Below are 23,060 nucleotides of genomic sequence, written 5' to 3' on the forward strand. Positions count from 1 at the left end.
ACGTCTCTGTCCAGGAAGGCGCAACCTGACCTCGTCGTCACTAGCATTCTCCTCCACCTCCTCTGCTGACCTCATCTCTTGGCTGACTGTGGGTTGACAGTAAGTGGGATCTCCAACCTCATCATCATCACCCTGTGCGTTATCACACCCGTCGTTCTCAGAGCCAACCTGTTCCTGCCCTGACAAAAAACTAAAGTTGTCGCTCCAATCAGGTATTTGAGTCTCATCATCGTCTTCCTCATTGTCTCCACCAACAGGAGTTACAGTTTGGGAATGAGGGTCTACATTATGGTCAGAACCTTCAGCGTCTGGTCCTGGATCCGACTCATAAAGATTCTGGGCATCAGTGCAGATCATTTCCTCGTCTGGATTCACAGAAGCGCTGGAGCCGACCTCTGATTCCCAGGCTATAGTATGAGTAAACAGCTCTGCAGACTCAACCATCTGTTCTACCTCATACTCAGACGGGCAGCTGGAGATTTGGGAGTTTTGAGGAAGCAAGTGCGATTGGGGTGACACCTTTGAGGACTGGAGTATTTGTGATGTTGAAGTTGATGTGGAGGTGAGCCCACTTAAAGGAACACTTGATATCCGTTGAAGCACCTGCTGTTTTTGTGCCTCATCTGGAATTTGTAGCGATTAGCGTGGCCGTAAGAAAGGGATCTTATCACATTGTCCGCTAAAAGAAGTAGACATTTTAGTTTGGCTGGAAGATGGTCTTTCTTCTGCAGATGTTACTGTTGCTTTAACACCTACCCCACGGACACAACCTTTTTTCCCCTTCCCAACATGCCTATTCCCCTTTCCACCAGCAGCAAGCCATTTTCCACTCATTTTGGTGGTTAACTAATTCACAACTCTGGAGTTGTTTGCACAAAAACACAATGGATGGGAACCGAGCAGAGCTGAGTGGCCAAACTGTGGTATTAGGCCAAAACTATTGGCTGGGTTAGATGCAGAAAAAAATTATATTCAGTTTGCAACCTGATGGAGGTCAGTATAGATGGACTAATAGAACAAGTCCCACACACAGCTAGAAGCCCAAATATTTTTTCAGAGGTAGATGCAGACAAAAAATTATTTTGAATTTGCAACCTGATGGAGGTCAGTATAGATGGACTAGTAGAACAAGTCCCACACACTGCTAGAAGGACAAATATTTTTTCAGAGCTAGATGCAGAAAAAAATTATATTCAATTTGCAACCTGATGGAGGTCAGTATAGATGGACTAATAAAACAAGTCCCACACACTGCTAGAAGGACAAATATTTTTTCCGAGGTAGATGCAGAAAAAAATTATATTCAATTTGCAACCTGATGGAGGTCAGTATAGATGGACTAATAGAACAAGTCCCACACACTGCTAGAAGGCCAAATTTTTTTTCAGAGCTAGATGCAGACAAAAAATTATTTTGAATTTGCAACCTGATGGAGGTCAGTATAGATGGACTAATAGAACAAGTCCCACACACTGCTAGAAGGACAAATATTTTTTCAGAGCTAGATGCAGAAAAAAATTATATTCAATTTGCAACCTGATGGAGGTCAGTATAGATGGACTAATAAAACAAGTCCCACACACTGCTAGAAGGACAAATATTTTTTCCGAGGTAGATGCAGAAAAAAATTATATTCAATTTGCAACCTGATGGAGGTCAGTATAGATGGACTAATAGAACAAGTCCCACACACTGCTAGAAGGCCAAATTTTTTTTCAGAGCTAGATGCAGACAAAAAATTATTTTGAATTTGAAACCTGATGGAGGTCAGTATAGATGGACTAATAGAACAAGTCCCACACACTGCTAGAAGGACAAATATTTTTTCAGAGCTAGATGCAGAAAAAAATATATTCAATTTGCAACCTGATGGAGGTCAGTATAGATGGACTAAAAGACCAAGTCCCACACACTGCTAGAAGGCCAAATATTTTTTCAGAGCTAGATGCAGACAAAAAAATATTTTTAATTTGCAACCTGATGGAGGTCAGTATAGATGAACTAATAGAACAAGTCCCACACACTGCTAGAAGCCCAAATATTTTTTCAGAGGTAGATGCAGAAAAAAATTATATTCAGTTTGCAACCTGATGGAGGTCAGTATAGATGGACTAATAGAACAAGTCCCACACACTGCTAGAAGGACAAATATTTTTTCAGAGGTAGATGCAGACAAAATATTATTTTGAATTTGCAACCTGATGGAGGTCAGTATAGATGGACTAGTAGAACAAGTCCCACACACTGCTAGAAGGACAAATATTTTTTCAGAGCTAGATGCAGAAAAAAATTATATTCAATTTGCAACCTGATGGAGGTCAGTATAGATGGACTAATAGAACAAGTCCCACACACTGCTAGAAGGACAAATATTTTTTCAGAGGTAGATGCAGAAAAAAATTATATTCAATTTGCAACCTGATGGAGGTCAGTATAGATGGACTAATAGAACAAGTCCCACACACTGCTAGAAGGCCAAATAATTTTTCAGAGCTAGATGCAGACAAAAAATTATTTTGAATTTGCAACCTGATGGAGGTCAGTATAGATGGACTAATAGAACAAGTCCCACACACTGCTAGAAGGACAAATATTTTTTCAGAGCTAGATGTAGAAAAAAATTATATTCAATTTGCAACCTGATGGAGGTCAGTATAGATGGACTAAAAGACCAAGTCCCACACACTGCTAGAAGGCCAAATATTTTTTCAGAGCTAGATGCAGACAAAAAAATATTTTTAATTTGCAACCTGATGGAGGTCAGTATAGATGGACTAATAGAACAAGTCCCACACACTGCTAGAAGCCCAAATATTTTTTCAGAGGTAGATGCAGAAAAAAATTATATTCAGTTTGCAACCTGATGGAGGTCAGTATAGATGGACTAATAGAACAAGTCCCACACACTGCTAGAAGGCCAAATATTTTTTCAGAGCTAGATGCAGATAAAAATTATTTTTAATTTGCAACCTGATGGAGGTCAGTATAGATGGACTAATAAAACAAGTCCCACACACTGCTAGAAGCCCAAATATTTTTTCAGAGGTAGATGCAGAAAAAAATTGTATTCAGTTTGCAACCTGATGGAGGTCAGTATAGATGGACTAGTAGAACAAGTCCCACACACTGCTAGAAGGACAAATATTTTTTCAGAGCTAGATGCAGATAAAAATTATTTTTAATTTGCAACCTAATGGAGGTCAGTATAGATGGACTAATAGAACAAGTCCCACACACTGCTAGAAGGCCAAATATTTTTTCAGAGCTAGATGCAGACAAAAAAATTATTTTTAATTTGCAACCTGATGTAGGTCAGTATAGATGGACTAATAGAACAAGTCCCACACACTGCTAGAAGGCCAAATATTTTTTCAGAGATAGATGCAGATAAAAATTTTTTTTAATTTGCAACCTAATGGAGGTCAGTATAGATGGACTAATAGAACAAGTCCCACACACTGCTAGAAGCCCAAATATTTTTTCAGAGATAGATGCAGATAAAAATTATTTTTAATTTGCAACCTGATGGAGGTCAGTATAGATGGACTAATAGAACAAGTCCCACACACTGCTAGAAGGCCAAATATTTTTTCAGAGCTAGATGCAGATAAAAATTATTTTGAATTTGCAACCTGATGGAGGTCAGTATAGATGGACTAATAGAACAAGTCCCACACACTGCTAGAAGGCCACATATTTTTTCAGAGCTAGATGCAGATAAAAATTATTTTTAATTTGCAACCTGATGGAGGTCAGTATAGATGGACTAATAGAACAAGTCCCACACGCTGCTAGAAGGCCAAATATTTTTTCAGAGCTAGATGCAGACAAAAAATTATTTTGAATTTGCAACCTGATGGAGGTCAGTATAGATGGACTAGTAGAACAAGTCCCACACACTGCTAGAAGGACAAATGTTTTTTCAGAGCTAGATGCAGAAAAAAATTATATTCAATTTGCAACCTTATGGAGGTCAGTATACATGGACTAATAGAATGATGCTATGCCCAAAAGGTTTTACTTCACTAGGTGCAGTAAAAAATTGGTATTCTATACACAGGTGGTGTATCTTGCAACACAGATAGGCTACTCCACTGACTAACACACTCTGCATTAGGCCAAAAAGGATTAGCTTTGCTAGATTCAGCCAAATACTGTGAAAAAAACTTGCACAGCACTGGCACAGACCTGCCTGGCAAAAACTGATAGGAACTGATGTAACTTAGTCATGAAAAGGACTGCAATTACAATTAGTCTTTACTCCCACAACCTATCTATTTAAGAGCACAGACCAGCCTGATAAAAGTCATAGGAAATGCTGTAACCTAGTCCTTAAAAGGACTGCAATCACAACTATTCCCTACTCCCAAGCTATCTGTAGATTTGTGCGAAAATTGGCTTGAAATTAACAAGGTATAGCGCACACAGCAACAGCGGTGCCGTCTAACACGCAGCTTCAGCAGTGAGAAAATGGTGGCGACGGGGAAAATGGCTGGGTCTTATAGGGCAAGGACATGTGACATACACTACCAAAGACACATGCCCTTGCTTGTGTGAAAAAAAGCACTTCGCTCCGTGTGTGCGCTGCTGATAGGCTGACAGATTGTACCTCCCCACTGTAAATGCGGGAAAGAGAAAAAAAAATGGAGATCTTCATTATTCCTGCAGAGATCCATCCCCTGCCCCTCCCCCCGCCCTGCTGTACACTCAAACTGCGTATTAACATTAATTTTCATCATTACTGAGAAAAAATCCAGTTATGATTTTGGTGCACGAACAGTTATCGAACATAACCTCGAACAGCCGAATTTTTCTCAAATCGTTCGTGTTCGCCGAACGGCTCGAACACCGCCCAAAACAGCTCGAATTTGAGATTGGCGAACAGTTCGAGTCGAACAACGCTCATCTCTAGATCCATCACGTTTGCTACTACATAGTAAAACATTGCATGACTCCTCTTTGGAGAAACAAAGTGTGGGGGACTTAGCCCAAGGGTCAGGGGAAGGGTGTAGCCCACAGGGACATGCAGCAGGAACTGTGTTGGGATTAGAAAGAGATGAAATACCAAACTTGAGTGACACAAAGTTGCATGTCTTACCCTATGTTAGGCATGTGACATCATGTATACTATGTGCCCATTGCCCACCACCGATGGCCACCATCACATTCTCTTCTATCATTGGAATAAATTTACTTTTTATCCTGATGTCAGATATGACTGCTACACAACGCCCAACAACTACAACCCTGCCACCTGAAATTAATTATAAGATAATTCACCATTGGGGCCAGTTTTAGACAAAGTGGGACCCCAAGTGCTCACATATTGCAATATCACAAAGAAATATTTTATCAGTCCATTAAACAAGTGCGATGGACAACATTGACGTCGTTCGGCTGTTGTTTATCAGCCTTTTCACGCAGGCTTGCGAAGAATGATGGGCACAGAACAATCACTAGTAGATCAGTCTGTCAACCCCATACAGTATCATGTTATCAGCAGCAGATCGGCAGTTTACTCCGGGCGATGTGCTGCAGAGAGCAATGATTTTTGTTCCGGCATAACGAATCCATTCAACCAATGAATAAGCAGCATTTTGCTTGTTCGTTGGATGATATTCACACCTATGAACTCTCGTCTGAACTGCCAGTATTTATAAATGCACATGCTCCATACACATACACTGTATGTTAAAGTTACCAGATTTCACAGCCACTGGGTCTCACGGCAGCTATGAGGCCCAGAAACGCTAAGGGAGACTTTTACCCCTTTCTGACCCAAGCTGTACTAATACGTGTCTATGCCCTGGGCCTTATGGGCCAGATACCTATTAGTACGCCCTGGCGATTTCGCCTGCACAGAGGCTATGCTGGCGCGATCGCCATCAGGTGTCAGCTGATTGTCACAGCTGACACCCGGTACTATGTGCAAAGAGCGAGGCCGCACCGCTCCCAGCACATTAACCCCCGAAATGCCGCGAACAAAGTCGATCGCAGCATTCCGGGAGCAAGGGGAGGTAAGCGCTCCTTTCTTACCTCCTCTCCGGGGTCCTGCGCTGTCTTTGCCTCGTCCAGGTGGTTGTCATGGTGACCCAATGTTGTCATGACGAAATCCGGGTCACCAGTAGTCAGGAAGCTACTTTGATCATGCGCATTGCGCGTCCAAATTAACTTCTGCATGCAGCACTGACAGGCTGTATATAGCGTAGGGATGCTGCTGCATCTCTATGATACATAAGCGATCAGGCTGCAAAAAGTGAAAGTCCCATAGTGGGACATAGTGTACAAATTAAAAAAAAGTGCCAGAAAGTGAAAAACATTTTTTAAAAAATTGTAAAACTATTGTAAAAAAATGTTTAAAAATAATCCCCCCCAAAATAAAAATATACTGTACCCATAAATACATATTATTATGGAAAAAAAAACAAAAAACAATAAAAGCACACATATTTTGGTATCGCCGCGTACCGAACGACCGGACCTATATAAATGTCCCACTAGTTAACCTCTTTATTGAACACGGTAAAAAATAAAAATAAAAGCGAAGCAAAAAAACAATGCTTTATCATCATACCGCCAAACAAAAAATGAAATAAAACGCGATCAAAGAGACGAATGCAAATAAAAATAGTATCACTGAAAATGTAATATTGTCCCACAAAAAACAAGCTGTCATACAGCTCTCAGAATAAAGTGATGCAAAAACAATTCTTTTTCTATAAAATTGTTTTTATTGTGTAAAAGTGCCAAAACATAAAAAAATTATATAAATGTGGTACCGCTCAAAATGTACTGACCCGAAGAATAAAGCTGACTTCTCAATTTTGCCACATGCAGAACGGCATAAAAAAAAAAAAAAAAACAATTCCTGAATTGTTGCTTTTTGTTTATTCTACCTCCCAAAAATCAAAATAGAAAGCGATCAAAAAATGTCATTTGCCTGCACATGGTACCAATAAAAACGTCAACTTGTCTCTCAAAAATCAAGCAGTCACATGACTCTGTCGGCCGAAATATGGAAAAATTATAGCTCTCAAAATATGGCGATGCAAAAACTAGTCTTTGCAAAAAAAAGCGTTTTTTAGTGTTTGACAGCTGGCAATCATAAAAGCCGGATATGAATCTGGTATCGTTGTAATCGCACTGACCCAGAGAATAAAGTCATCTAATCACTTATACCGCACGAGGAAAGGCATAAAAAATCAATTCTAGGGTTAGGGTTGTGCTAGGGTTGGGGTTGTTCTAGGGTTGGGGTTGTGCTAGGGTTAGGGTTGGGCTAGGGTTGGGGTTGAGCTAGGGCTGCCATTTTTTCAAAAGTAAAGAAACAAAATGACAATGATATGGTGACTAGTGTTGAGTGCAAGTGCTCACTACTTGAGTTTGCATCGGGTGCTTGGGTATGCACAGAGTATCGCGGGTGCACGAGTGACATGCTTGAGTCTCCGTCCCATATATTTTGCAGCAGTTATGCAGCCAAAAAAACCTTACGGGGATCGCCTGCCATGTAGGAGCGATCCCCCCATGTTTTTTTGGGGGTGTTTAATAACTGTAAAACATGCGGTACGGGGACAGGAGAAATTGCACAACAAACTGCATGGTGCAATTTCTCCTGTTACCCTTATGAAAATGCAAAATTGGGGTCTGAAAAACATTTTTGTGGGAAAAATGTGAAAATTTTATTTTTACGGCTCATTGTTATAAACTTCTGTGAAGCACCTGTGGTGTTCCCCACATGTCTAGATAAGTTCCCTGAGGGGTCTAGTTTTCAAAATGGTGTCACTTGTGGGGGATTTTCACTGTTTAGGCACATCAGAGGCTCCCCAAACGCGACATGGTGTCTGCTAATTATTCAGGCAAATTTTACAATAAAAAAGTAAAATGGCGCTCCTTCCATTCCGAGCTCTGCCATTCGTCCAAACAGTTTTGAGTGTTCAGGGGAAATTGCACAACAAAGTTTGGGATCCATTTTTTCCTCTTACCATTGTGAAAATAAAAAAATTTGGTCTAAAGTAACATTTTTGTGAAAAAAATGAATGTTCATTTTTTCCTTCCACATTTCAAAAATTCCTGTGAAGCCCCTGAAGTGTTAATAAACGTCTTGATTGTGGGTTTGAGCACCTTGAGGGGTGCAGCTTTTAGAATGGTGTAACTTTTTGGTATTTTCTGTCATAAAGACCCCTCAAAGTCACTTAAAATATGATGTGGTCCCTAAAAAAATGGTTTAGTTAATTTTGTTAGGAAAATGAGAAATCACTGGTCAACTATTAACCCTTATAACTTTCTAACAAAAAAAAAATTGGTTTCAAAATTGTACTGATGTAAAGTAGACGTGTAGTAAAATGTTATTTATTAACTATTTTGTGTGACATATCTCTCTGATTTAAGGGCATGAAAATTCAAATTGTGAAAATTGCGAAATTTTAAAAATTTTCGCCAAATTTCTTTTTTTTCACAAATAAATGCAAGTGATATAGAAGAAATTTTATCACTAACATGAAGTACAATATGTCATGTAAAAAAAAATCTCAGAATCAGTGGGATTTGTTGAAGCATTTCAGAGTTATTACCTCATAAAGTGACAGTGGTCAGAATTGTAATAATTGGCCTGGTCATTAACGTGCAAACCACATTGGGAGGTAAAGGAGTTAAGGTTACTGGAGTTCCCAACTGCTGGGACACCTGGAGACTGTGAATTAAAGTTCGAAGAGTTCACAGCCACCAGGTCTCATGGCAGCTGTGAGGCCCAGAAACCCTAATTGAGCTTTTAAGGGAGACTTTAAGGTTATTGGAGTTTCCAGGTGCTGGGACACCTGGAAGATGTGAACTAAGGTTACTAGAGTTCACAGCCTCCAGGTGTTCAAGAAGCAGGGAACTCCACTAACCTTAAAGTCTCCCTTAAGGTTACCGGGTTTCATAGTCTCTGGGTCACACAGAGCGCAGTCTGGCAGTCCGGCGGTCCGTGTGAATCTCTGTAGTACGTCGGACTGCTGGACTGCAATCTGTGTGATACGGCGGCAGCACAGTCTGGCAGTCCTAGGTGCTACATCGATTTCGCCAGGTCACGTGAATTCCTGGACTGCTGGTCCAGGCAGTTGTCAATTGATGTAACCTCACTGGTTGCATCAATTCATAGCCGGCTGGTCTCGTGGAGCAGCATGCCTGGTAGTGGTTGCTGAGAAAGCCTATGGAATGTCATTACGGCGCTCCATATACTTCATACAACATGGGGCATCGCTGTATAGTTGGACTATTTTGGAACTGCATGGAATTTTTTTTTTTAATAAATGGGAGAACGAGGGCATTTATCGGAGAGTGTTTTTGTGAATAAAGGATTTTTTGTGTCTGTTTTTTTCCTTTCTCTTACTGGGTTAGTAATGGGAGTGTCTGATAGACACCTTTCCATTACTAACCCCAAGGGTTGATGCCAGCTGTGATTTTTGACAAATCACAGCTGTCATCAAACCCAAATCCCATTACCCCGATTGTCACCGCAACAGGGTAAACGGAAAGAGCTGAGACAGGGTGCCAGAATTGGCACATCTAATGTGATGTGTCAGTTCTGTGGTGGCTGCAGGCTTTTATTTTTAGGCTGGGAAGGAGTCAACAACTATGGACCTTCCCAGCCTAATAATATCAGCAAACAGCTGTATGCTTTAGCTAGTTATTAAAAATAGGGAAATCTTTGTCATTTTTTTAAAAAATATTTACTTATTGCTAAAAATTACCGGCCGCTAACACTTGACGGTGGAGGCCCGCAGGTGAGATCTTCCGGCCAGTGACTGCCGTCGGCACCGATAACAGCTGATCGGCCGGGGTGCCCGTGCGGGACTCCGGCTGATCATACATTGATGCCCTATCCTATGGATAGGGCATCAATCTAAAAGTAGTGGACAACCCCTTTAATATCTTTGCCTCTCTGCCTTCAGCCATGACCGCATCCACAACTTCAGCTAAAATTTATTCGCCTATTACTACTTGTAAGTTTCAGGTATTTTTGTCATTAAAAAATAAAAAATAAAAAACACAAATTACCCATACATTTAGAATGAGACTTATTCAGGTGATGTAAACTGATTGCATTTCAATAACATATTTTCCTTTTTGCTGCAGCTCCTGATACATCATCAGCTCCGACTACAGTCACATCACGTCTTACTACTGGTGAGTTATTGGATGTTTTCTCCATAATCAAAAAAATAAATAAATGAAATCCTCAGTGAGACGTACAAAGGTTACAGAGGGGAGAAACATATTTTGTTGCTGCTATATTTGATATTAATAACTTTGTTATTTTTCTACAGTTCCAACGACATCAACAACCTCAACCCCAATCACTTCTCCTGTGACTACTGGTAAGTAGAGGTTGTTGATTCCTCACTTGTTACTGTTGGGAGTTTGGCATTTTGGTCATTAAGAAACCTCAAAATTCTAATTGAAAAAAAACAAAAGTAACAATACATTGTAAATGAAACATAATTATGAGACAAACACAGGGGAGAAACATTGTTGTTACTGTTCTGATTCCAGTAGATTAATAACTTTGCCTTTCTGTCTTTAGCTACGACCACATCCACAACTTCAGTTAAAAATACTTCACCCATTGCTACTCGTAAGTTTTGGATATTTTTTTATTAAAAAATCTTTGAAAACTATATGTAAATTCAACAATATTTAAGGCAGGCATTTTGATTGTTTTCTTTTTGTTCATAACTTTGCCCTTTTGGTGCAGCTCCAAATACATCAATAGGTCCAACTACAAGTACATCACTTCTTACCACTGGTGAGTTATTAAATGTTTTATATGCAAATTAATTTCCCAGAGGAGCATTGCATAGCTTACAAGCCTCCTCACATTGGCATGCCAGGCCTTGCATGTCACTATACACATGAAGAAACGTTACTCCTATGATTGGATGTTTTAAAACTAACAAAAAAAAAGAAAAAAAAAAGAAATCCTTAGTGAGACGTACAGAGCAAGCAGATAGGAGAAACATTGTTTGTTGCCGTATATCTGATATTAATAACTTTGCTTTTTCTTACAGTTCCGACATCAACCACCACAATCACTTCTCCTGTGACTTCTGGTAAGTAGAGGTTGTTGATTTCTTACTTGTTACTTTTGGGTGTTTCGTACTTTGGTCATTAGGAAACCTCAAAATAGGAACTGAAAAACAAAAGTAACAATACATTGTAAATGTGACATAACATGAGACAAACATAAGGGAAATCATTTTTGTTACTATTCCACTTCCTGTAGATTAATAACTTTGCCTTTTTGCCTTCAGCTACAACCGCATCCACAACTTCAGCTTCAATCACTTCACCTATTACCACCAGTGAGTTTTGGGTATTTTTGTCATGAAAAAACCTTAAAAGCAAAATACAAATTCTCCGTATGTTTAGAATGAGACTTCCTCAGGGGATGTAAACTGTTTTTTCTTAATAACTTTTCCTTTTTTGTGCAGCTCCTGATACATCATCAGCGCCGACTACAATCACCTCACTTCTTACTACTGGTGAGTGTTTGGATATTTTGACACTAACAAAGGAAAAAGTAAAAGTAACTAAAAATATGCAAAAAATGAAATCCTTAGTGTGACATGCAATGGGTAACAAGGTTTTGTTACCACTATGATTGATATTAAATGAATAACTTTACCTTTTATTACAGTTCCGACTACATCAACATCCACAACCCTGAGTACAACTCTCTCACTGTTAACTACAAGTTAGTATGGTATCATTTTATTATGAAGCAAAAAAAGAAATCCGTATATTCCGGCGTATAAGACGACTTTTGAAGACTGAAAAATCTTCTGTCTAGTCTGGGGTCGTCTTATACGCCGGTAATGTTTTTGAACTTTCAGAAATTGACATGCGGGGATACTCTGGGGGTGTTAATAAGCTGCCGTGGCCGTATCCCTGCCATGTGGGAGTTAATATAAGGTGGAGGGAGTTAAAATACGGCGGCGGTAGGTCCAGCGCTTCTGTGCTGAAACTGACACATCGCTGCGCTGTGTCTTCTCAGGCCTGGGACACAGCGCAGCGTATTCCCAGCAGGGGAGACAGACAGAACCTAGCGAACTTTTCTGACACATCGCAGTGTCTTCCCAGCTCCGGACACAGCGCAGGGCTTCTGTGCCGACAGCTTTCACTTGTCACAGAAGCGCTGCGCTGTGTCTGGAGCTGGGAAGTTCGCATCGCTTCTGTGGCAAGTAGTGTTGAGCATTCCGATACTGTAATATCGGGTATCGGCCGATATTCGCGGTATCGGAATTCCGATACTTAATTCCGATACTTTTACAATATCGAATACCGGAATCGGAAGTTCCCATAATGCCTGCGCTCTGCAGTGTCTCTGAAGGATGACAAGCTGGATGGCAGCGCTCAGCTGAGATCCAGCCTGTCATCAGAATGCCATCCCAGCGTGGGAGAATTCTCCTGATTGTTTAAAAGCCGGCGCGCGGTAAAAAGCCGCCGGCTTTTAAACAATCACACAGCCCCATACTGCTTCCCCGCAGCCTCCTACCCCGATCCTCCGCTCCCCTCGCCACCTCCCATCCCGATCGTAAGTTAGGACCGGGCGGGGAGTGCAGCACAAAGGAGCGGGGAGCGAAGGACCCGGGCGGGGAAGCCGGCAGTGAAAAGACTTCACCGCCTGCTTTCCCGTTCTGTGCTGCGCTTTCCCTCCGGTTATTTCAAATGAACAGCTGAGGTATCAGGTGATGCCAATCAGCTGTTCATTTGAAGTCGCCGCGGTGCCCTCAGAGGGTTCATGTGAGTTCATGCTTGACTGCATTGCATGAACTCACATGAACTTTCCCACGGTCTCACAGGTCAGCCTCACCTCCCAGACCCGTCATGATTGGTGTGTGCGGGTGTCTGTGCGTGTGTCTGCGAGTGTGTGTGGGGTGTCTGTGAGATGTCTGCGAGTGTGTGCGGTGTCTGTGAGATGTCTGCGAGTGTGTGCGGGTGTGTGCGGTGTCTGTGCGATGTGTCTGTGCGATGTCTGCGAGTGTGTGTGGTGTCTGTGCGATGTCTGCGAGTGTGTGCGGGTGTGCGTGGTGTCTGTGCGATGTCTGGGGGTGTGTGCGGTGTCTGTGCGATGTGTGCGGTGTCTGTGCGATGTCTGCGGGTGTGCGCGGTGTCTGTGCGATGTGTGCGGGTGTGTGCGTGCAGGCAGACATAGGCCGATGTGACACTACTACTCCCATTGGCCTATGTCTGTCCCCCGTCCACTCCTGCCAGCAGGATCAGCTCGATGGGAGCAGTAGTTCACATCAGCCTGATCCTGCTATATAAATTGCCCTACTGTGTCCCCAATAAATGTTAAATACATGTCATTGGTGGCCAGTGGTTACCTACAATAAATTAGTTCATACATTACCTGTCCCCGCCGATCGCCACCTAAAATAAAGTAAAAAATAAAAAACTACACCTATACTCACCTAGACACCTAATTCCCCGAAGCCATCGATCTCCGGTAATAAAATATAAAATAATAAACCACAACCTTATCCTTACCCCTCCGTAGTAGTCCACGAGTGTCCCACGAAGATCTCCAGTTTAGAGCAGCCACATAGAATGTGACCGTTCTGAACCGCTGCCGCCGCTAGAATGACGGGGCCGTAAAGCAGCCCCGTCATTGCATAAGCGGGTTCGCCGGAGTTCAGGCAGCGCTGCTCCGGTTAGCTGCTTTACGGCCCTGCTGTATCGTGAGAAATTCCCACGGCACAGCAGTGCCGTAAAGGAGGTCTCCGGAGCTGCGCTGACTGAATGCACTCCGGTGACCTCAGTCAGTGGCTCCTGCTGCCAGGAGCGGACGTGTTCCCGGCAGCGTGAGCTTACAGCAGCCATGCACAGCTGTCACCATCTCCAGATGTGACAGCTGTGCATGGGAGATCAGCGCAGGAACGTGGACAGGTAACTATTTTTTTTTTAGTAAACTAAGAATTAAATAAAATGGTGTGGTTTATTTCAAATAAATTATTTTTTTCTGGGTGTAGTGTGTTTTTTCTTTTTAACACTTTGTAGGTTAGTAATGGGGGTGTCTTATAGACGCCCATCATTACTAACCTGGGCTTCATGGCAGCTGGCGCTGACATGAACCCCAGCCCTATTACCCCCTGCCACCGCACCAGGGCAGCGTGGAAGAGCGAGGCTAAGTGCCAGAATTGGCGCATCCTATGGATGCGCCATTTCTGGGGCGGCTGACGGCTGGTGTTTCTAGCCTGGGAGGGGGCCAATATTCATGGCACCCTTCCTGGGCTATTAATATCAGCCCCCAGCTGTCTGCCTAGCCTTTGCTAGGTATTAAAATAGGGGGGACCCCATGTCATTTTTTTGGGGGGTCCCCCATTTTAATAGCTAGTAAAGGCTAGGTATTCAGCTGGGGGCTGATATTAGTAGTCTGGGAAGCTCCGTGGGTATTACCCCCTTCCCAGGCTTCAAACATCTGCCCCAGCCGTCTGCTTAACCTCCGCTAGAGACTAAAATTATGGGGGATCCCACGCCAATTTTTTTTTTAAATAAATCCTTTATTTTAACACTAAATGACATTTGAGGAGTTAATAAAGATGCAGTCCCTAAATTATTATTTCTTTTTTAATTAATTTTTCCCAAAAATTTTGACGTGGGCTTTGCCATATTTTTGTATGCCAGCCAGGTACAGCATCCAGCTTCTATGAACGCGCCATTTTCTGGGGCGGCTGCGGACTGCAATTTGCAGCGGGTGGGGCCCAGAAAGCTTGGGTCTCCCTGCGCTGCAGATTCCAGCCCCCAGCTGCCTAGTTGTACCTGGCTGGACACAAAAATAGGGAGAAGCCCCACGTATATTTTTTTTTAATTATTTCAGGAAATTCATGAAATAATTAAAAAAATTTGATGTGGGGCTTCGCCCTATATTTGTGTCCAGCCAGGTACAGCAGGCAGGAACGGGCTGCCCCCAATCACCAGCTGCCTATTTGTACCTGGCCGGACACAACAATATAGGGAAGCCCTTTTTTTCTTAATTATTTCATGAATTTCATGAAATAATTAAAAAAAAAAATACGTGGGGCTTCGCATTATTTTTGTGTCCAGCCAGGTACAACTAGGCAGCTGGGGGCTGGAATCCGCAGCGCAGGGAGGCCCAAGCTTTCTGGGCCCCACTCGCTGCAAATTGCAGTCCGCAGCCGCCCCGGAAAATGGCGCGTTCATAGAAGCGCCATCTTCTGGTGCTGTACCCAACTCATCCAGGGCCCTGGTGCGGTGGCTCACTGGGTAATAAAGGGGTTAAGGCCAGCTTGGCATTATCAGCTGGCACTAAGCCCGAAATTCATGGGGTCACGCCAATATTAGACATGACCACCATGAATTTCTAGTAAAGTATTTAAAAAAAACACAACACCCAGAAAAAAGTCCTTTAATTGAAATAAACACACAATTCTTTATTGTTCTAAATTAAACTATACTTACCATCACGCCCATTCCAGCTGAAGCCAACGATCTCCTGCAATAAAAGAAAAATAATAAACCAACCTCATCCTTACCTTCCCATGGTTCCCAGGACAGCTTCAGATCTGCTACATCGAGATGACAGGCTGGACCGCAGCAGAACGCTGCCATCCAGCCTGTCATCCCGCAGACACTGAGAAGCGCAGGCATGCTTGCGCTCCTCAGTGTCTCTCTGTGACGGCATCCAGATGAGTCGAGGTCATGTCCAATGAACTCGGCTCACCTCATGTACGTCACTGACAGCGTGGGAGAATTCTCCTGCACGCAGCGCTTCAGCATGAGAATTCTCCCACGCTGTCAGTGACGTGCATGAGGTGAGCTGAGTTCATTGGACATGACCTCACCTCATGCACGTCACTGACAGCGTGGGAGAATTCTCCTGCACTCAGCGCTTCAGCGTGAGAATTTTCCCACGCTGTCAGTGACGTGCATGAGGTGAGCTGAGTTCATTGGACATGACCTCACCTCATGCACGTCACTGACAGCGTGGGAGAATTCTCCTGCACTCAGCGTTTCAGCGTGAGAATTCTCCCACCCTGTCAGTGACGTGCATGAGGTGAGCCAAGTTCATTGTCGGCTCATCTGGATGCCGTCACAGAGAGACGCTGAGGAGCGGAAGCATGCCTGCGCTTCTCAGTGTCTGCGGGATGACAGGCTGGATGGCAGCGTTCTGCTGCGTTCCAGCCTGTCATCTTGATGTAGCAGAGCTAGAGCCATTGTGGGAACCATGGAAAGGTAAGGATGAGGTTGCTTTATTATTTTACTTTTATTGCAGGAGATCGTTGGTTTCAGCTGGAATGGGCGTGATGGTAAGTATGGTTTAATTTAGAACAATAAAGAATTGTGTGTTTATTTCAATTAAAGGACTTTATTCTGGGTGTTTGTGTTTTTTTTTTAACTTTGACTATGGGGTTAGTAATGGGGGTGTCTTATAGACATCTCTCCATTACTAACCTGGGCTTGATGTCAGCTGGCATTATAAGCTGACATCAACCCCAGCCCTATTACCCCCTGCCACCGCACCAGGGCAGCGTGGAAGAGCGAGGCTAAGTGCCAGAATTGGCGCATCCTATGGATGCGCCATTTCTGGGGCGGCTGACGGCTGGTGTTTCTAGCCTGGGAGGGGGCCAATATTCATGGCTCCCTTCCTGGGCTATTAATATCAGCCCCCAGCTGTCTGCCTAGCCTTTGCTAGCTATTAAATTAGGGGGGACCCCACGTCATTTTTTTTGGGGGTCCCCCATTTTAATAGCTAATAAAGGCTAGGTATTCAGCTGGGGGCTGATATTAGTAGCCTTGGAAGCTCCGTGGGTATTAACCCCTTCCCAGGCTTCAAACATCTGCCCCAGCTGTCTGCTTAACCTCCGCTAGAGACTAAAATTAAGGGTAACCCCACGCCAATTTTTTTTAAAATAAATCCTTTATTTTAACACTAAATGACAAGTACAGTAATCAACACTGTCACTGTACTTCATATATATGTGACTGACATGTTTCTATCTATCTAATCTATGTATGATTCTCTATTCCTTCTATTCTAAATTGTCGGGTACAGATGCTGAATTGCAGGCCGGCTTTTTTAAAGAGACGGCGCATGAAAACACTATTATATTTTTAAATAAATCCTTTACACTAAATGACAAGTACAGTAAGCAACACTGTCACTGTACTTCACATATATGTGACTGACATATTTCTATCTATCTAATCTATGTATGATTCTCTATTCCTTCTATTCTAAATTGTCAGGTACAGATGCTGAATTGCAGGCCGGCTTTTTTAAAGAGACGGTGCACGAAAACACTATTATATTTTTTAATAAATCCTTTACACTAAATTACAAGTGCAGTAAGCAACAATGTCACTGTACTTCATATATATGTGACTGACATATTTCTATCTATCTAATCTATGTGTGAAGCTCTATTCTTTCTGTTGTAAATTGTCGGGTACCGGTGTATGCCGCTGATGAAAATGGATGATAGTAATGTTGTTGTTGTATGCCTTATGTTTATGAGTGACAGTTTTCCTGCTATATACCTGCATGTCATAAGAATTTAAATTAAAAAAGGACCATGTTAAATTCAAATCTGTTTTTTTTTAATTTTTACCGGTGTTTGGTATGCGTTGGAAAAGGGGTAGTCTTATACGGTGAATATATCCTAAACTCTATATTTTTAACAGGAAAGTAGGGGGGTCATCTTATACACCAGGTCGTCTTATACTCCAGAATATACGGTAGATAAAGGAGGAAGAAATTTTGTAGATGTTTTGGCTAAAACTGAAATAATTCAGTTGTTAGATGATACCTCCACTATCATCACCAAAACCAACTACGACCTCCTCTCCAGAGACCACTGGCAAGTTTTTAAGCTCATTTTCCTGTTCTCTTCTTGTTTTTTGGACGTGGTCACATGCTTTCCACTGCTTTCTTATTGCTGAGATACAGGGGATATGGAGATCTCTATTAAAAAGAACAGAGCTCGAAACATTATACATATATATTGGTACTTAAACTGTAGGTGCAGTAACCATAAATTACTCCCAAGGCCTGAGTGACTGACCGCCATGTAGGAAACTCCTCATTTTTCTAAAGTAAAAATGACTTTAAATATTTTGTCACTTATTACTATTAATTTTTTTTCATTGAAACCACTGAAAAAATATAGCAAACTTTTCTAAATAAAGAATTAAGATGTGACATATACAGTACATAAGGAAAACGTTACCAGGCTGATTTGAGGATTAAAAATTGTGTTTTTTTCTACAGCTCCAAGTACATCAACAATCTCAACAACCACTCCACGTCTTACTACTGGTAAGTTATTGGTATACTTGTAGCTAGCAGTGAATATAACATTTTAAAATCTTACTTTTACTTTGCTGTGGGATCTGATGAAACCTTAGAGTATAATAAGAGACATTCTATTTGTGGAGAATAACTTTGCTGCAATTTGAATCTCCTGGGAAAATCCACGTGATTTGGAGAATTAAAATTTTGTCAGATCTACTCATCAATAGTATTGTGACATGGTATAGTTAATGTGTTATGTGATAAAGGGGTTGTATGTTCTTCTGCTAACAGTCTGCAGTCATTCTATGTGACTGCAGACTTTTGAATCCTTACAGCCTGCACACCGCACACTGTCAGGATTCTCCAGTGTTGCTGCCAACAGCGATTTGCATGTTTCCGGTCTCATTCCAACTAGACATACTCAGCCTCGCTTTAATTCAAGTGAAATGTGCGCGGACCAGCAAGTCTAGTCGGCACATGACCGCATGTATACAAATTGCATACTTGTGCTCACATGAACACCGCTCTCAGCAGCAACACTGGGAAATCCTGACAGTGTGGTGCACATGCTGTCAAAGTTCAGAAGCCTGCAGTCAGATAAAGTGATTGCAGACTTTTAGAAGAAGACTGGACAACTCCTTTAAGTTACAAAATTCTACATCTGTAAATGAGAGTAACTTTCTACCTATTTTAATTAATATTTCATAATAACTTTTAGTAGATTAACCAATAGGGTTGCACTGGCCCAGCAGAAAACCATGGGATCTTCTGGTGAACCCAAGCTCTCATACAGTCATTTCTTGCAAAGGTCTCACAGACAGAAACCCCATTAGTAATTGACTTTTAAAGGAGTTGTTCACTACTAGGACAACCGCTTCTCAATATGAACGTTTTCCCCCTTTAAAATAGAAACACCTATAATCATCTCCCGAACCAGTGCCATTCCAGTGGTGTTGGTACACATGTTCCGGGGGGCTCACGTGAGGTTATGTCTCATGAGTAGTGTTGAGCCACCCCCATAGTGTTCGGGTTCGGTTCGTCGAACACCGGGATGTTCGAGGAACTGTTCGTCGAACTGTTCGTCGAACACCTTAGAACACCGTCGAACACCATTAAAACCAATGGCAGGCAAACAAAAACACATAGAAACACATAGAAAACACCTGCAAAGGTGTCCAAAAGCTGACAAACTGCTCAGAAGACACTCTCTTTAAAAAAGCCGGCCGGCAAATTCAGCAGCGGCATACACCGGTACCTGACAAATTAGAACAGAAAGAATAGAGAATCACACATAGATTAGATAGATAGAAACATGTCAGTCACATATATATGAAGTACAGTGACAGTGTTGCTTACTGTACTTGTCATTTAGTGTAAAGGATTTATTAAAAAAAATAATAGTGTTTTCATGCACCGTCTCTTTAAAAAAGCCGGCCGGCAATTCAGCAGCGGTACCCGACAATTTAGAATAGAAGGAATAGAGAATCACACATAGATTAGATAGATAGAAACATGTCAGTCCCATATATAAGAAGTACAGTGACAGTGTTGATTACTGTACTTGTCATTTAGTGTTAAAATAAAGGATTTATTAAAAAAAAAATTGGCGTGGGGTTCCCCATAATTTTAGGCTCTAGCGGAGGTTAAGCAGACGGCTGGGGCAGATGTTGGAAGCCTGGGAAGGGGGTAATACCCACGGAGCTTCCCAGGCTACTAATATCAGCCCCCAGCTGAATACCTAGCATTTACTAGCTATTAAAATGGGGGACCCCCCAAAAAAATGACGTGGGGTCTCCCCTATTTTAATAGCTAGCAAAGGCTAGGTAGAGAGCTGGGGGCTGATATTAATAGCCCAGGAAGGGTGCCATGAATATTGGCCCCCTCCCAGGCTAGAAACACCAGCCGTCAGCCGCCCCAGAAATGGCGCATCCACAGGATGCGCAAATTCTGGCACTTAGCCTCGCTCTTCCCACTGCCCTGTAGCGGTGGCAGTGGGGTAATATGGTTGGGGTTGATGTCAGCTTATAATGCCAGCTGACATCAAGCCCAGGTTAGTAATGGAGAGGAGTCTATAAGACACCCCCATTACTAACCCCATAGTGAAAGTTAAAAAAAACACAAACACCCAGAATAAAGTCCTTTAATTGAAATAAAGACACAATTCTTTATTGTTCTAAATTAAACCCTACTTACCGTATCGCCCATTCCAGCTGAAGCCAACGATCTCCTGCAATAAAAGTAAAATAATAAAGCAACATCATCCTTACCTTTCCATGGTTCCCAGGACAGCTCCAGCTCTGCTACATCGAGATGACAGGCTGGACCGCAGCAGAACGCTGCCATCCAGCCTGTCATCCCGCAGACACTGAGAAGCGCAGGCATGCTTGCGCTCCTCAGTGTCTCGCTGTGACGGCATCCAGATGAGCCCAGGTCATGTCCAATGAACTCGGCTCACCTCATGCACGTCACTGACAGCGTGGGAAAATTCTCCTGCACTGAGCGCTTCAGCGTGAGAATTCTCCCACGCTGTCAGTGACGTGCATGAGGTGAGCTGAGATCATTGGACATGAACTCACCTCATGCACGTCACTGACAGCGTGGGAGAATTCTCACACTGAAGCGCTGAGTGCAGGAGAATTTTCCCACGCTGTCAGTGACGTGCATGAGGTGAGCCGAGTTCATTGGACATGACCTGGGCTCATCTGGATGCCGTCACAGCGAGACACTGAGGATCGCAAGTATGCCTGCGCTTCTCAGTGTCTGCGGGATGACAGGCTGGATGGCAGCGTTCTGCTGCGGTCCAGCCTGTCATCTCGATGTAGCAGAGCTGAAGCTGTCGTGGGAACCATGGAAAGGCAAGGATGATGTTGCTTTATTATTTTTCTTTTATTGCAGGAGATCGTTGGCTTCACCTGGAATGGGCGTGATGGTAAGTATGGTTTAATTTAGAACAATAAAGAATTGTGTGTTTATTTTAATTAAAGGACTTTTTTCTGAGTGTTGTATTTTTTTTAAATACTTTACTAGAAATTCATGGTGGTCATGTCTAATATTGGCGTGACCCCATGAATTTCGGGCTCAGGGCCAGCTGATAATACTAAGCTGGCCCAAAGCCCTTTATTACCCAGTGAGCCACCGCACCAGGGCCCTGGATGAGTTGCGTACAGCGCCAGAAGATGGCGCTTCTATGAACGCGCCATTTTCTGGGGTGGCTGCGGACTGCAATTTGCAGCGGGGGGGCCCAGAAAGCTTGGGCCTCCCTGCGCTGCGGATTCCAGCCCCCAGCTGCCTAGTTGTACCTGGCTGGACACAAAAATAGGGCGAAGCCCCACGTATTTTTTTTTTTTAAATTATTTCATGAAATTCATGAAATAATTAAGAAAAAAAGGGCTTCCCTATATTGTTGTGTCCGGCCAGGTACAAATAGGCAGCTGGTGGTTGGGGGCAGTCCGTTCCTGCCTGCTGTACATGGCTGGACATAAATATAGTGTGAAGCCCCACGTCAATTTTTTTTTAACTATTTCATGAAATAATTAAAAAAAAAAGGGCTTCCCTATATTGTTGTGTCCGGCCAGGTACAAATAGGCAGCTGGTGGTTGGGGGCAGCCCGTTCCTGCCTACTGTACCTGGCTGGACACAAATATAGTGCGAAGCCCCACGTCAATTTTTTTTTAATTATTTCATGAAATAATTAAAAAAAAAGGGCTTCCCTATATTGTTGGGTCCGGCTAGGTACAAATAGGCAGCTGGTGGTTGGGGGGCAGCCCGTTCCTGCCTGCTGTACCTGGCTGGACACAAATATAGTGCGAAGCCCCACGTCAATTTTTTTTTAATTATTTCATGAAATGATTAAAAAAAAAGGGCTTCCCTATATTGTTGTGTCCGGCCAGGTACAAATAGGCAGCTGGTGGTTGGGGGCAGCCCTTTCCTGCCTGCTGTACCTGGCTGGACACAAATATAGTGCGAAGCCCCACGTCAATTTTTTTTTAATTATTTCATGAAATAATTTAAAAAAATTGACGTGGGGCTTCGCACTATATTTGTGTCCAGCCAGGTACAGCAGGCAGGAACGGGCTGCCCCCAACCACCAGCTGCCTATTTGTACGTGGCTGAACACAACAATATAGGGAAGGCGTTTTTTTCTTAATTATTTCATGAATTTCATGAAATAATTAAAAAAAAATTACGTGGGGCTTCGCCCTATTTTTGGGGCCAGCCAGGTACAACTAGGCAGCTGGGGGCTGGAATCTGCAGCGCAGGGAGGCCCAAGCTTTCTGGGCCCCCCCGCTACAAATTCCAGTCCGCAGCCACCCCGGAAAATGGCGCGTTCATAGAAGCGCCATCTTCTGGCGCTGTACCCAACTCATCCAGGGCCCTGGTGCGGTGGCTCACTGGGTAATAAAGGGGTTAGGGCCAGCTTGGTATTTTCAGCTGGCCCTAAGCCCGAAATTCATGGGGTCACGCCAATATTAGACATGACCGCCATGAATTTCTAGTAAAGTATTTAAAAAAAACCACAACACCCAGAATAAAGTCCTTTAATTGAAATAAACACACAATTTTTTATTGTTCTAAATTAAACCATACTCACCATCACGCCCATTCCAGCAGAAGCCAACGATCTCCTGCAATAAAAGTAAAATAATAAAGCAACATCATCCTTACCTTTCCATGGTTCCCACGCAGCTTCAGCTCTGCTACATCGAGATGACAGGCTGGACCGCAGCAGAAAGCTGCCATCCAACCTGTCATCCCGCAGACACTGAGAAGC

The 23,060-nt window shown here is 42.8% G+C and overlaps 1 protein-coding gene across 1 annotated transcript in view; it reads left to right on the top strand.

The window, feature by feature from the left end:
* The window catches only part of LOC141155583 (uncharacterized), a 184,648-nt gene that overhangs the window by 25,895 nt on the left and 135,693 nt on the right, over positions 1 to 23,060 (top strand). The window contains exons 7-15 of the mRNA XM_073642453.1: positions 10,111 to 10,161; positions 10,302 to 10,352; positions 10,559 to 10,609; positions 10,730 to 10,780; positions 11,043 to 11,084; positions 11,286 to 11,336; positions 11,466 to 11,516; positions 11,672 to 11,728; positions 18,266 to 18,313. Of these exons, the coding sequence (XP_073498554.1) occupies positions 10,111 to 10,161; positions 10,302 to 10,352; positions 10,559 to 10,609; positions 10,730 to 10,780; positions 11,043 to 11,084; positions 11,286 to 11,336; positions 11,466 to 11,516; positions 11,672 to 11,728; positions 18,266 to 18,313 (453 nt within the window). The remainder of the gene's footprint in view (positions 1 to 10,110; positions 10,162 to 10,301; positions 10,353 to 10,558; positions 10,610 to 10,729; positions 10,781 to 11,042; positions 11,085 to 11,285; positions 11,337 to 11,465; positions 11,517 to 11,671; positions 11,729 to 18,265; positions 18,314 to 23,060) is intronic.

This window comes from Phyllobates terribilis, unplaced genomic scaffold (genome assembly GCF_046119375.1).
Source record: "Phyllobates terribilis strain yellow unplaced genomic scaffold, ASM4611937v1 Scaffold_7__3_contigs__length_470593459, whole genome shotgun sequence".
In the NCBI taxonomy this organism is placed as follows: domain Eukaryota; kingdom Metazoa; phylum Chordata; class Amphibia; order Anura; family Dendrobatidae; genus Phyllobates; species Phyllobates terribilis.